This window comes from Panthera tigris, chromosome D3 (genome assembly GCF_018350195.1).
Source record: "Panthera tigris isolate Pti1 chromosome D3, P.tigris_Pti1_mat1.1, whole genome shotgun sequence".
NCBI classification, from domain to species: domain Eukaryota; kingdom Metazoa; phylum Chordata; class Mammalia; order Carnivora; family Felidae; genus Panthera; species Panthera tigris.
This window is the reverse complement of record NC_056671.1, coordinates 9,867,014-9,882,027: the sequence shown is the minus strand read 5'-3', so window position 1 is coordinate 9,882,027 and position 15,014 is coordinate 9,867,014. Positions and strand designations below refer to the sequence as shown.

Sequence of the window (15,014 nt, the reverse complement as noted above, 5' to 3'; positions counted from 1 at the left end):
GGAGGATTGTGAAGTTCTTAGCTATAAGACTTCTTTCCCTGTTTTTATGGCTTCAGAGTTGACCTTCAGACGGTTGACTATCAAGCTATTTTTTAAGGCAAGATGGCACCAGTATTTGTCAGTTTCCTTGCCCTGAGCAAACTGTCTTAGCCTAGTTTCAGATCCCTGAAGCCTGTAGATTGTGGAAATCCTGACATGAGCTTAATTCTGGAGACATTACTGGGTGGTACTGAAATAAGTTCCCCTGGAAAGGCTTTATATTGGATTGATCTGTATTTTACAAGCCCTAAATAGATTTATTATTAATACAAAAATCTCATTTAGAGAAAATATGCTTTTAGGTAGAACTGTCTTAAGGCAGATTTAGAATGTTAGGAATAATCATCAGCTCTTGAATTTTAAACATTTTTTTGTAGTTATTGAACATAGGATCATAAACTTTACTTTTTGTGCCCACATTCAATCTGCTAGTTATTGGAATTGCTTCATGTGCTTGAGATTCCAAATTCCACTCAGAAATGTTGAAATGAGTGTTTTTAGTTTCCTCTTGGTGTGGTTTTTTTTTTTGTTGTTGTTGTTGTTTTTTTTTTTTTTTTTTTTTTTTTTTTTTTTTTTTGAGAGAGAGGGCACAAGTGAGTGAGGGGCAGAGAGAATCCCATAAGAGACAGAAGTGGGGCTCACTGGGGGGTTCGTGTTTTACCCAAAGCGGGGTTCAAACTCACAAACTGTGTGATCATGACCTGAGCCGAAGTCAGATGCTTAATGACCAAGGCACCTAGGCACCCTTGTGTTGTTTTTAAAGATTGTTCCTACATTGTCTTGCCAATATTGCCCTCCGTCCTGGACTGTATTTACCTCAGAAGTCCTAAGCTTTTCAGTTGGGTTATCTACTTTAATGAAGTTATTAGGGACCTAACTGAACTTCTGAGATTGATGCTTTCAAAGACCAAACATTTTCAAAACAATATTTTGAAGATGTTTGTTCGTTCAGCCAACTAACATTTATTGAACACCTTTGCCAGGAACCTTGCTAGGTTTTAGGAACATAGTGACTCATGGTTTCATACCTTGCAGTTGAATGGACTCCGGGCTATTCACCTTGTAAATAATTATTGCTCACTTTCCGTGTGCAAGGTGCCCTTCTAGGCAGTGGGGATCCAGCAGCGAGCAAGATCATTGGTGCCTAAAATTGCAAAGTTGCCATGCAGAAGATCACTTCAGAGAGGGCTGCTCATTTGTAGGAAGACCTAACAGGATATTTTGCTACAGAATGACTAAGTGGAGGTGGGACAGCATTCGTTAGAGCCCAGGGAAGGCCTTACTGAAGTGGAGCAGAGGCCGGGAAGATGACAAAGAGCCAGCCAGTGACCGAGTGTCGTGGTCAAGAAAAGCAACAAGTGGCACAACTCGGGTGCTCTTTCTGTGCTTGGTGTAGTCGAGGGGACAGCAAGGTAACCAGCTGGAAGGCAGTGGGAGAGAAAAGGGACAGGAGAGGAGCTTGGCAGGGCTCAGATCCTGGAGGGGCTTAGGAACCAGGGAACCAGTGACTGTGTGGCAGGTAACTATACCTTACAGTTTGGTTTCATGGCCTTAAATGTTCCAGTGTGCTTTTGCCCCTTTATTTCAACCTTGTTGCACCCCAGGGACGTCTCCCTGTTGGAGAAATGAAGAAGCAAAAGTCCATAGGAATTAAGTGACGGGTTTGAGACGGGGCAGCTGGTGAGTGGCCGGACTCCCAGCTTGAGCATTTAGACCCTGTCTGCTGCCTTCCCTCTTTATATTGTACTGCTCTTTGGTTTTGATTCTTTGAACACCAGAAGTAGTGAAAGGGATGCTTAAGAGGAGGACTTTAAGCCTACTCGGTCCAGTGTCCGGTATTCTGTTTCTTTTAGGGTTGAGGTATAGGCTACCCAGCAATTAAAGCCTTGGCTAGGAGAATAAGGCAGCGATCCGAAGTCAGCCTATCTGATACAGGTGATCATTTCGTTCAGGAAATGTTCTGTGGTGATTTATACTTAGGATCTGGCCAGGTAAGTCCCATGCATCTTAAAAGCACCTTCTTTTAGATCCTGCTGACCATATTCTAGATTTCCCAGAGTCTTGAGTCTTGGGAACCAAAAGGAAATTGGGTAGTGGTGAGCTCTGTGAGTATTACAATCACATACTTCACAGCAAGGGAAGCAGAAGGAACACCTCTGAGCACAAAATCTTAATTGTTTGAGGCCTGGCTGGCTCAGTTGGTAGAGCTTGTGACTCTTGATGTCCGGGTCATGAGTTTGAGCCCCATGTTGGAGCCAGAGTTTACTTAATAAAAAAATTAAAAATTATTGGAATGTATTCCTCTTCAGTCATATTTAATGTGATGGGGTTTGGGGAGAGTTATGTAAAATGGATAAACTTAAAGATATTTAAAAATTAAGCTTGGAGGTGCCTGGGTGGCTCGGTTGGTTAACCGTTTGACTCTCGATTTCTGCTCCAGTCGTGGTCTCCTGGCTCATGAGATTGAACCCTGCTTTGGGCTAATAGTGTGGAGCCTGCTTGGGGTCCTCTATCTCTCCCTCTCTCTGCCTCTCCCTAGCTCCTGTTTCTTTCTCTTTCTCTCTCTCTCTCTCTCTCTCTCTCTCTCTCTCAAAATAAATGAATGAACTTAAAAAATAAAAATAAAACAAAAACTAAGCTTGGAAATACTGTTAGATTATTTATTAAATGTAACTGCCTTCTGTAAAATCTCTCTCCTAGGCTAAAGAAGGACTTGATGAAATGGTGTCCAAGCATAATAGCCACATGTTCTTTGTGTTTGAGCCTTCTGTTTTGAACTTTTGTGTTGGGGGGAACTCGTTTACAGATGCAAGGAGAACATCCTAATTGGCATAATTGGTGCCGCTCATAAAACTTTTTGTATGAGTCAGTGGTAATCTGTACGAATCAATTATATTTTGTACAATATGTCTTCTGATTGGTGGAAACAGACCTCTTCTGGAACCTTCTCACCTGGCTAATAAAATCAACCTTCTTATTTGACTTAGCAGTTGTGACGATTTTCCTTCCTTTTATTTTTAGGGGATCATTGAAGACTTTTGTTCATACGGTCCATCTGTTACAGAAACAGACTGATCTGGGGTCCCTGCCTGTAGCCGATGTACTGTATAGGTAAGTTGTCACTTTGGATCCTTATCTTCTTCCTCCATGAGGGAGATTTGTACATAGTCTCTTTTAACAGGTAGAGCGCTAAACTGCTTAGTGATTCATATTTTAAAATAAGAATATTATCCTATTCATCTTAAGAATTCTGTCTCCTCTTTCCTTTTTTTGAAAGTGTTCCTAGAGCGTGTTGTTTTTCAGTTTCTATTTTTTTTTTTTTAATGTAATCGCTTATAGTGAATTTTTATTATAGATTTTAAGATCGGTGAAAGTGTAAAGAAGAAACTGAAAATCATTTATAAGCTCATTACCCAAAGATAACCATTCCTAATGTTTTGGTGTATGTGCCTCCCAATCCTTACCCTAACTTACCCCCCTACATATATATAAAACCTATACATTTTATACACAACTGTACTTAAAAAAAATTTTTTTTAAATAAACATTTACTGCTTATTTTTGAGAGAGTGAGAGAGAGATAGTGGGAGTGGAGAAGGGGGAGGGAGAGAGGGAGACACAGAATCCGAAGCAGGCTCCAGGCTCCGAGCTGTCAGCACAGAGCCCAACGCGGGGCTCAAACCCACGAGTCGCGAGATCATAACCTGAGCTGCAGTTGGACGCTTAACCAACTGAGCCACCCAGGTGCCCCAGTGTTTGTTTATTTTTGATAGAACACAAGGTGGGAAGGAGAAGAAAGAGAGGGAGACCCAGAATCTGAAGCAGGCTCTAGGCTCTGAGCTGTCCGCACAGTGCCCGACGCGCGGCTTGAACCCACAGACCATGATGAGATCATGATCTGAGCTGAAGTCGGTTGCCCAACTGACTCAATCACCCAGGCACCCCTATACACAGCTGCACTTTCCTTATGTTTCTGTAAGCATGGATTTGTAATTTTTAAATTTAAAAACACGACTGTTTTTTCCAGATACGTATTTGTTCAAAACTAGTTATCTGCTCTTTGAGATGACTTTCATTTTCTTGCTGAAATGGATCGTTTCCTTGTCGTCATGATTCTCCCATCTCCCCGTTTTTAGGCTGTTGCTTTTGGAAGGGGGGCCTGGTTCCCCCTCCTGTTTGCTCGGTGGCAAACACATAGTATCGTGGGGGTATGAAGACATGTTGCCTGCACCAGATAGTAGCACCGGCTCCAGTTCTGAAAATAAAGGTAACGTAGGGGTTTTGCTCCTGTGACTGAAATGAAGATGTAAAAAGAATGGCCTTGGATCATTGTGGCAAACGATTTGGGTAGAACTCTGTTCTCTCAACTAAAAGCGCTAGGATCCTAGACAGTGAGTTCATTGTCTGCTTTATCAGTAAAGGTGTAAAAGCTGATGCTCAGGGAGGTAAGAAAATGGATAGGTTTGACTATCGCAAGGGAAAGGGATCATCCGTACGCTTTAGCCAAGGGGCCATGAATTACTGCAGTGGACTCCTGGGTATTTGAGTTTGAGCCTGGGAGCCTTAAGTTAAATTTTTATGTCCATGAACAGAAGGTCAGATCTTGCTGCCTAAGCCTGGTGCTGTTTCTTTTAGTAACTTATTATGTGTGTGTTGTTGAACCCTCTGCCCTAAAAGGGGCGGGATTGGGGGGGAGACAGATTGTTCAAAGGAGCGTGGATTAAGTATCTCCTTTAACAAAATGGGCTGGATTAAAATGTTTTTACACTTTCAGAAGTTTTCCATATCAGTTTATTGTGATCTCCGTGAAAATGGCAGAACTTCTCTTAATTGACCTTCACTTACCTGACTTGTTGGATGAAGGTGGCCTCTCCGTTTGTGTGGTAGAAGTACTGAGCGGTGCCCTGGCCCCCCAGGCAGGCTGCTTCTAGCTTCCTCCTGTGGAGGTGCAGGCTCACCGAGAGTCTGCCTTGCTCCCAAACCTGTTAGTTGTTGTAGCTGGTATTCTGTCATTAAACAACATTATGTAACTGATGAAATAGGAATTTAAGACGCCCCAGGAAATTTTCTAAGACCTTCAGTTTTCTTCTGGAAAGACTCAAAATGAATCTCTAAGAAATTTGAGATTACTTGCATTTCTCACCCTTGATGGGGAAACTTCCTGGACAGCTTTAAGGGCATGCGATGCAGTCTGAGAGGCAGGCCACCCCTGCACCTCTCATCCTGGGGCCCCGTGTCTTTTCGTGTCCACTGTTGCTTCCAAATAGTCATGCGAGCTGGTAAAAGGAACCAATGGTAAAATGGATCTGATGCAGCTAGAGTCAACAGGAGAAGCAAGAAGCCTGTAATACCCAAGAAGTTCTTAAACATTACAGGCTGAAATTTACATCTTCAAATGAAACCCAAACCCCTTTATTTTCTCCCTTTACTTCTTTTAGTATCTGCCTTGGGGTAGTTTCTTCCGGAGGATGATGGTGTTAAACTGGTCTGCTTGGTTCTCACTCCCTTGTACTTTGAGTTTTGCTTCCACCTAGAGAATATTTTTCTTAGAATTTAAAAAGTAACCTTATTTTTAATATGGAAACCTCTAACAGATATAGAAGTTGAGAGAATGCTTTAGTCAACCCCTTGCACTCCTCACTTGGCTTCAACAAGTATCAACTCGGGGCCCATCTTCTCTGTCACTTTCACTCCCACCCCTTGTCAGACTCCTCAGAAGGCCCTAGGCCTCTAAAGAGGAATGAATAAATGGATCTTTATAGGTTCCAAGTTAAAATACTTAAGGAAAGAAAATCTTTTAAAAACGATTACTCACTTTAACGGTCTTTTGAAGAACCTAATAGTTACAAATGGTAGTTGTCTGGGATTGGTAGACTGAATTCTTAAGATAACAGCATATTCATTACTAAATATGAGGGCTGTGGTGTGGGATTTCCTTTAATAGGACAGGTAGTAGACAAACTTAACCATAGTGAAATGGTGAGGAAAATACTGAAAGTTTTACAAGCTGTCTCTTTAGGACAAATTCTTGAGGGTAAATTAATAAACTGTTTACTATTCTATGGAGTAATACGGTTTTTAGCTGACAGTGGATACAGCTGAGGGGGAACAGAGTCACTGGATGGGAAATCCACAGAAGCAGATTTTTAGTCCACGAGTTTCATTGGTATGCCAGCATAATAGCATTTGCCATTTATGGAACACTGGTGTTGAACCAGGGGCCTGTGGGTGTTCCCCTGTGCTATCTCCTTTTAACCAGCACAGTGACTCTTGAGGTACAGAGCAGTCTCATTTTTCTGGATGAAGAAACTGAGGTTCAGAAAGGCCTAAGGTCAACTAATAAGTGCCCAGAGCTCTTAAAAGCTCATGGCTTTTTAACCACCGGATCATTTACTGAAAGTCCTCGAGTCTTAGTCCTCTCAGATTAGAATTAGGAGTGCATAACTTTGACTCTATTTTTGCTATTCAAAAAGACAAGAAGAAAACTTCTGGCAGGTAGAACCAGATTCCCCTGCTATTCTCTATCTGACCTCTTTCCCTGATGTTGGTTCCTGATCCCACATACATTCTAGAGGCTTGATTTGGGGGTTTGAGCCATCTTTCCTGGAAGTCACACTGAAGCATTTATTTTAGAAGTGGGAGATTATCTTTCACTGAACCTCCTAAGGCTTTTTCACTAGAAGCATGTTTGTAATTTCATTAGAAAAATCATGTATATAATTTACCTGTGAAAAAATGATTTCAGATGCTGACTTAGGGCGCTGTCTCACGGCGGATGGTCTCTACCTGTATACTACTAACTCAGTTGGAAGAGGAGTAAGCAAATTGGGGTCTGGATTACATGGTACTCTCAGGTCAGTTGCATGGAACTTGCCGAATGATTTGGCTGGAACATTTCCCTTCTTCCATAAATCTCTGTGAGGAAGATACGTGGGGATGCGGGTCTTCCCCTTCTGTTTCCCCACCCCCCCCACCCCCAACCCACCCAAACAAAGACTGACTGGTAACTAAATAAGTCTGGATAATTTCATGTAATTTGATTTTTCTTGGATTAGTAGACTCTTGTTCTGGTAATGCATTTCAGCTTTGTTTTGACTCTAAACAGCTTGGTAGCCCTCAGGTCATGGTTTCTAGCCAGAAATTCCTCTATGATCCAAACTGTTAACAATATTCGTGCCTTCTCCATGTTGATGAATGGTCATTTTTCTAGTTCAGTCTTTTTTTAAATTTTTTTTATTAACACTTATTCATTTTTGAGAGAGACAGGCAGAGAGAGAGGGAGACACAGAATCTGAAGCAGGCTCCAGGCTCTGAGCTATCAGCACAGAGCCCGATATGGGGCTTGAGCCCACAAACCGTGAGATTGTGACCTGAGCCGAAGTCAGACCCTTAACTGACTTAGCCACCCAGGTGCCCCTAGTTCAGTGTTTGTGTGCTTGGGTTTGACCATGGATTGGCCCTACTTTTCAGTGGGGATATCAGATCCGTGAATTGCTGCCAGAAGAAACCACAGTTTGAGAGGCTTCTATACATTTAATTAGATCTTTTCCCCAACTTTTTTTCTGCTGTAATTTGTTGTGGAAAATGAATATTTGCTGTAGTGTCAGTCGCAAAGTTAACGTAATACACGTCCTCTCCTTTAGGTGTTTTGCGTACTTAGTCATTTTTTAAAAATCGGGTGGAAGATATTTGCCGTAGCTCATTGTGTGGTTCCCAACAACCGCCTGGCTACTCAGCCTGTGTGCTTTCTCCCCCCCCCCCCTCCCGCAGAGGTTTTGTGTACTGCCGGAACGAGGAGCTGGAACCAGGATGGGTCGCTTTCGGCAGCGGCGGTCTTCTCCACCGGCCTGTATCTTTTGATAACAAACCTCACTCCCTTTTCCAAGTCATTGACCAGAATACCCTTCAGGTAAAAAGAAAACCAAGACCTTGTCTGTTATGTTTTGGAGACCGTAAGGGAAGTTCCTGACCTCATCAGAGGGAAGAAGCATACAGTCGAGGTAGTTTCCTGCCACAGCGGCATCCTTCTAATTGTCACCATTGGGGCGTTCTGGTTTTTTCTCTGGTGTCTTGGATTGTCCCACATGATCTACGTGAATGTGCTCTAGTTTCTAAGGCCATCGCCAAGCTTTTAGGATTAAAAAAAAATTCTAGAGAGTCAAAGATGTTACACGTACGAGCTATCTTGTTCTTTTGCCAGGTCTATTTTGGGGAGGGTATCATTTCCTTATTTGATTTGTTCTAAACAGCCTTTCTGAAAGGAGTTTGGATAAAATCATCATGTGATTAGGGATTCAGAGCTCCTCTTGACTGCTTCCAAACATAGCACCCTGTCACCATACCTGCTGGATTATGCTGAAATCACCTGCTTTTGTGTTTCTTCCCCACTCCCATGCATCCCTTTAGATCTGGACCCTATCTTCCCTATCTCTGTGTGCTTACAATGGAGCACAGTGCCTAGCATTTGATTAATGATGATAATAGTAACTGTCATTTATCCGTGTCTGTCTCTGTGCCGAGCCCTGGTCTAGGCAATTTGCATACACTTCTTCTCCTACCTATGAGGTAAAACTGTGGCGGTTTCACTTTATGGACAAGGCAGCTGAGTCTAGGCATTTTGTAAGTGCTCGGCAAGTGGGGTTTTTTTTCTTCTTTTTAAAATTTATTTCGAGAGACTGTGCATATGCACAAGTGGGGGAGGGGCAGAGAGAGAGAGAGAGAGAATGAGAATGACATGAATCCCCAGCAGGCTCCACACTGTCCTCGCAGAGCCTGACGGGGGCTCAACCTCATGAACTGTGAGATCATGACCTGAGCCAAAATCAAGAGTTGGATGTTCAACCCACTGAGCCACCCAGGCGCCCCTTGGCAAGTGTTTATTGTTGGAGGAAGGAATGTAGCTCAGAGGTCAAGGGGCTTGTCCAGGGTCACACAGTAATTAATGGTGGCATAAGAACGTGAACCCATGGTTCTTAGCACTAGACTGAGCTTTTTATATTAAAACTTCCTGCCTTTCAATGGAAGTTGAAGAGAATAGTTACAGTTGCCATCTGTGGAGTGAATTCCCTGGGAGAAGTCCCCTCCCGGAGTTAAGTGGAATGTTACTTCTGCTTTTGTCTGTCCCTCAACTGTGCCTTTCCTGGTAAACAGGGACTGTGTCTTCTTCACCATTGCATCTCCAAAGCACACAGTAGCTTCTTGATAATTGTTGGATGAATAAAACGAGCACATTGACAAATAGATGCCCAATTGACTTCATTTTTTTTTTTTTTAAGTTTATTTTGAGGGAGACGAGCGCTCAAGTGGGACAGGAGCAGGGAGAGGGAGACGGAGAGGGAGACGGAGAGGGAGACGGAGAGGGAGACGGAGAGGGAGACGGAGAGGGAGACGGAGAGGGAGACGGAGAGGGAGACGGAGAGGGAGACGGAGAGGGAGACGGAGAGGGAGACGGAGACGGAGAATCTGAAGCAGGCTCTGCACTGATGGCAGAGAGCCCAATGCGGCTCGAACTCATGAACCGTGAGATCATGACCTGAGCCGAAGTCAGACGCTTAACTGACTGAGCCAGGCAGCTGTCTCCAATTGACTTCATATTTTATCGTTAATGCAGACAGATGAGAATATGTTCTGTATTTATTTGAAATAGAATTATAAGCCTGGGAATTAAACAGATGTTCAATTCTAGAACATGGTTTTTATTTCAAGCAACGTCCATTTCGTCTGTGTTCTTGCGAAAACTCTGATTCTTATCCAAGAAGATCCTGTTGTCACTAACGAGGTTACATGCACTGGAGCAGTTTGGGGGTAACAGAGGCCAATCAGTAGCTGTCAACTTTGTAGATTGCCTGGCACTACAAGTTCAACGTGTGGTCATAGCAACTACATTACTTCTTAACTTCTGAAATAGACAAAACAAGTCTGGAAAAAAAGTTCATATGAAATGAGTTCAAGGGTCGGAAGTAACCTTAGGGAAACTAGTGACTCACCCCGAGGGACAGAATAACAGAAAGTCGCTCTTAGGGCTCCCAGAGGCATCTGACCATCTCTGATTATTTTTATTTTTGGATTTTGACTTCTCCTGCTCTTGGCATTTTTGAAAAACCTAGCCGGCAGGTTTTTTTTGGTTTTTTTTGTTTTTTTTGGGGGGGGTTCTCCGTTTCTCTCATTTTAAGGGCTTTTCTCTGGCAGTAAAAATTAGTATGTAACTACACATTTAGTGTGAAATGATGCAAATCTCATTCATTATTCTGAAACTGAAGGATGATCAGTATTAGAAACACATGCCTTCGTGTCTAATACAGAGAATTGGAGTTTCTCTTTCCTGATGATGGACTCGATGCATTTCACTAAAGCCTCATGTGCTGGGCTAGGGTCTGCCTTCATTTGTTTTACTTTCTCCTTTCTCTTCTCTGCCTCCCTTCTTCCTTCTGCCCTCTTTTTTTTACCTCCATATTGAGTAACTTCTGAGTTAGACTCTGAATTAGCTGCTGGGATATAAAAGTAAGATACAGTCCCTGTACTTTTAATATAATTTTTAGTCTGAAATTCACTTACTAAGGAAATCTCAGTACGGTTTCTCTAAAGCTTTGTTTTTGGTAATTGTTAGATAAAACACACGTGCTTAGCAGATTCAAAGCGTTTAGTAAATATCTTTGGCCTATGTTATCTGTCCCATGGGCCGTTGTATGAATTTTATATTTTTGTCATGTAATTTTCATATGTTAGAGGTATCAGTTTAATTTCTTTTTAATGTTTATTTTTGAAAAAGAGAGCAAGTGTGAGTGGGGGAGGGGTAGAGAGAGACGGAGGGTCCGAAGCAGGCTCTGAGCACACACAGCCCAGTGTGGAGCTCAGAGTCGGGACCGCGAGACCGTGACCTGAGCCGAAACCAAGAGTCGGCCGCTTAACCGACCGAACCACCCAGGTGCCCCGCTGTCAGTTTAATTTGGACCGAGAAGCCCGAGTTCTGATTCTGGACATAACGGCGTTAGTGATGGACTGACGGAATTAACAGGAAGTTCTGTGTCCCGTTAATGAAGTTTTCCTTTTCCATGTCCAGGTGTGCCAGGTGGTGCCAATGCCAGCCAATCATCTCCCGGTTGGCAGCACCATGAGCACTGTGCACCTTTCTTCGGATGGTACTTACTTCTACTGGATCTGGTCTCCTGCCAGTCTGAATGAGAAAACACCCAAGGGGCATTCTGTCTTCATGGACATTTTTGAACTCGGGGTAAGGTTCCCTTTCTGTCTCATTGTGTCTTTGCAGAGAAATTTCGATTTGGTTTCTTTTTGTATTGGTTTAAAAAGGACCCGAGAAAGGTGGAGTAGGCAATGTGTTCACTCTTAGCTCAAATTTCGGGGTTTTTCTTGGATTTCTTTGAAGGTTTCTTTGTTTAGAATTGTAGGACACGGATAAAGTCAAGCTTTCTGAAGGTTAATCTGGCAACAAAGTGGAAATAGTAATAATGTGTAGACAGTGGGGTTTTTTTTTGTTTTTTGTTTTAATGTTTATTTGCTTTGGGGAGGGGGGGGCACCAGCAGGGGAGGGGCAGAAAGAGAGGGAGGCACAGAATGTGAAGCAGGCTCCAGGCTCAGAGCTGTCAGCACAGAGCCCGATGTGGGGCTCAAACTCCCGAACCGTGAGATCCTGACCTGAGCCAAAGTCGGACGCTCAACCGACTGAGCCACCCAGGCACTAGACAGTGGGGTTTTTAGGCCAAAATGCCCATGGGGCTTGTTGGAAACCTGGAAGTAAATTGCAGTGGCAAGATTGGGACTATAGTACATCTTGGGAGTCTCTGAGAGTGATGATAGTTAAAATTGTGAGAAGGCATTCATTCGTTCGATGGTAGCTGAATGCTTACTGTGAGTCAGGCAGCATTGTGTTTAGGTGGTGGGAATACAGTGATGGGCAGGGTGAGCAGGCTCCATGCTCTAATGGAGCTTGGATTCTGCCTGGTGGGTGGCTTGGGGTGGTAGTGGTGGAGTGACCAAAAATTAACCATAATCAAGTGAGCAAATCAGTGGACAATATAATTTTAGGTCTTTGAAGGAAAAGTAGTAGTTACCCCTATTCTCCAACTTCTTCCTGGGATTGAATAGAACATTCTAGGAAGAAGAGACCACAGGTGCAAAGGCTTTGGCAGGAGCAAGCATGTGTTTCAGGAAATGACAGCAGGCTACTGTGGCTGGAATGCAGAGAGAAGGAAGGAGAGCTTGGTGTAGGAGTAGGACCCATGGTAGTCTAGAACTGCACCTGTCCAGTGCAGGAACCCTTAGCCACATGTGGCTATTAGAAAATTTTTTTTTTTTTTTTTTTTTTTTTTTTTTAATCTTAAAGCACAAGCAGGAGAGGAGCAGAGAGAGAGGGAGAAATCCAAGCAGGCTCCTCACAGTCAGTACACAGAGTCTGACGTGGGGCTCAAGCCCACGAAACCGTGAGATCATGACCTGAGCCAAAATCAAGAGACTGAGCCACCAAGGTGCCTCACATGTGGCTACTTAAAATAGAATTAAATAAAATGTTAAAAAAAATTAAAAAAAAAAAAAAAAAAAGTGGGGCGCCTGGGTGGCTCAGTCGGTTAAGCGGCCTGCTTCGGCTCAGGTCACGATCTTGCGGTCCGTGAGTTCGAGCCCCGCATCGGGCTCTGTGCTGACAGCTCAGAGCCTGGAGTCTGTTTTGGATTCTGTGTCTCCCTCTCTCTGACCCTCCCCTGTTCATGCTCTGTCTCTCCCTGTCTCAAAAATAAATAAATGTTAAATAAAAAATAAATAAATGTTAAATAAAAAATAAATAAATGTTAAATAAATAAAAATAAAAGAATTAAAACTAAGGCTTCAATTGTTTGCTCACGTTAGCCACATTTCAAGTGCTCAGTAGCCACATGTGACTGGCTTCTGTATTGAACATCCAAGATCTAGAACTTGTCATCATTGAACATTCTGCTGGACAGTGCTGGTCTCAATAATATTTGTAGAGACTTGTAAAAGAAAAATTGCCCCAAGTCAATCTGTGACAAAACCTGTTTTAATGATGTAATTTGCAGCCCCCTTCTGCAAGAAATTAGCATTCCTGGGGGGAAAAAAAAAACCACCGAAGTAATTTTCGAATGAATTTTAATAGGCTTTAAACTTGTTCTGGGAAACCAATCAGCCATCCCGCCAGCTGACTGTCAGTCAGGAGTCTGGTGTCCTTAAACGTACATCCTCTTGTTTTTCTCTCTAGTTTCTCAGCTTCATCATCATCTTTTTTAAATGTTCCAGCTGCAGTGTCTTTGAATTGGTCTGCTAGAGATTGTACTCCTTGAACACGTGTTCAGAGTTGTCAGAAAAGTTATAGTACTTGCTGCTTGGAACAGACCTGCCAGCTGGCCAAAGGATGATTTAGGTCTTTATTGTAAGTAGAGTGGGAAAACATTGAAGACCTTCCCCTTTCTCTGATAGTTTTTTCTTTAACAGAAGCCTATCAGAAATACATGCACGTGGACCAGAACTTGAGGTAGCACAGGAGATAAGGGTTTGGTCTACTTCCTCCTCTTTCCTGCTTCCTCATAATGTGTTTTACTTATTTGCATTCCTCTTGTGGTTATCTCGGTAACGGACAGTGAAGCCTGTATTTCTTGTTCCTCAGCTGATGGAGGTGGTAGTGGCCCTTCCTGTCTTTCAGTGTGGGGCAAGCTGCGGCTAGAAATGCATGTTTGCTCAGGGGAAGAGAGGAGACTCCCCTGCCCGCTTCAGAGAGTCTTGGGAGCGGGAGGCATGAGGTGTGGTGCAAAGCTATGGTGAGAGGGTGTAGGCCGAACGTTAATAAAAGGAACTGTCCATCCCTTTCCTGGTGTACTCCCTTGTGCTTAGAGACTGGCTGCCCAGGCAGAAGCTGCACTTTATTTTCTGAATAAGCTGGGTGACTCTGGAAAAAAGACCTCAGTGTACGGACATTAGGGTTCATTTAAGGAAAGGACTTGCTGCCCTAGTGAATCACCCACGAGTGATGTCTTCCAGTAAGCAAGCCTCAACCACGTGCACAGCATTCCTGATCAGTGCTAAACTGTTAAAAAGCAGATGCATACAGAACAACAACAAAACAAAAAAACAAAACAACAAACAAAACCCAACCTCACAAAACCCCAAACTTTGGAGAGGTGTGTGGGGAGGGGAAGAGGAATAGATTATCTGTATTTTTGCCAATTTTTTTTTATATTTATTTTTGAAGGAGAGAGTGACGGAGCATGAGTGGGGGAGGGGCAGAGAGAGAGAGAGAGAGAGAGAGAGAGAGAGAGAGAGAGATGCAGAATCTGAAAAAGGCTCCAAGCTGTCAGCACAGAGCCCAGTGCAGGGTTCGAACTCACAAACTGTGGTGAGATCATGACCTGAGCCAAAGTCAGAAGCTTAACTGGCTGAGCCACCTAGGCACCAATCCCTCCCCCTTTTTTTTTTTTTTTTTTTTTTAAATTATTGAAGCCAAGTGCTGGGTATGTGGGGCAGGGCGGTGGGGAGAGCTCTTGTGTACATTTAAAAAAGCACCCTATTGGGGCGCCTGGGTGGCTCAGTAGGTTGAGCGTCCGACTTCGGCTCAGGTCATGATCTCACGGTCCGTGAGTTCGAGCCCCGCGTCGGGCTCTGTGCTGACTGAAAGCTTGGAGCCTGGAGCCTGCTTTGGATTCTGTGTCTCCCTCTTTCTCTGCCCCTCCCCCACTCATGCTCTGTCTCAGAAATAAACATTAAAAAAAATTAAAAAATTAAAGCAGATAGCCAAGGATCTCTAGACCAATGAGGAAAGTCTCCAGTATGAAAATAGGAAATCAGAAGAACAGCCACTAGGGTTTACAATATTTTATTCTACTCCTAGCTGTAGGAGATACGAGAACATCTTGCATTCATACAATATAGCACAGGGGCTCCTAAAAAAAAAAAAATAAATAAAAATAAATAAATAAATAAAGCTCCTGGGAATTAAAACTATGATTGTCGGGGTG

The 15,014-nt window shown here is 43.2% G+C and overlaps 1 protein-coding gene across 6 annotated transcripts in view; it reads left to right on the top strand.

The window, feature by feature from the left end:
• Positions 1 to 15,014, top strand: part of HECTD4 (HECT domain E3 ubiquitin protein ligase 4) — a 189,978-nt gene that overhangs the window by 58,549 nt on the left and 116,415 nt on the right. For all 6 annotated transcript variants that reach the window (XM_042962746.1, XM_042962744.1, XM_042962745.1 and 3 more), the window contains exons 3-7: positions 3,061 to 3,150; positions 4,176 to 4,306; positions 6,785 to 6,893; positions 7,810 to 7,948; positions 11,099 to 11,269. In XM_042962746.1, the coding sequence (XP_042818680.1) occupies positions 3,061 to 3,150; positions 4,176 to 4,306; positions 6,785 to 6,893; positions 7,810 to 7,948; positions 11,099 to 11,269 (640 nt within the window). The remainder of the gene's footprint in view (positions 1 to 3,060; positions 3,151 to 4,175; positions 4,307 to 6,784; positions 6,894 to 7,809; positions 7,949 to 11,098; positions 11,270 to 15,014) is intronic.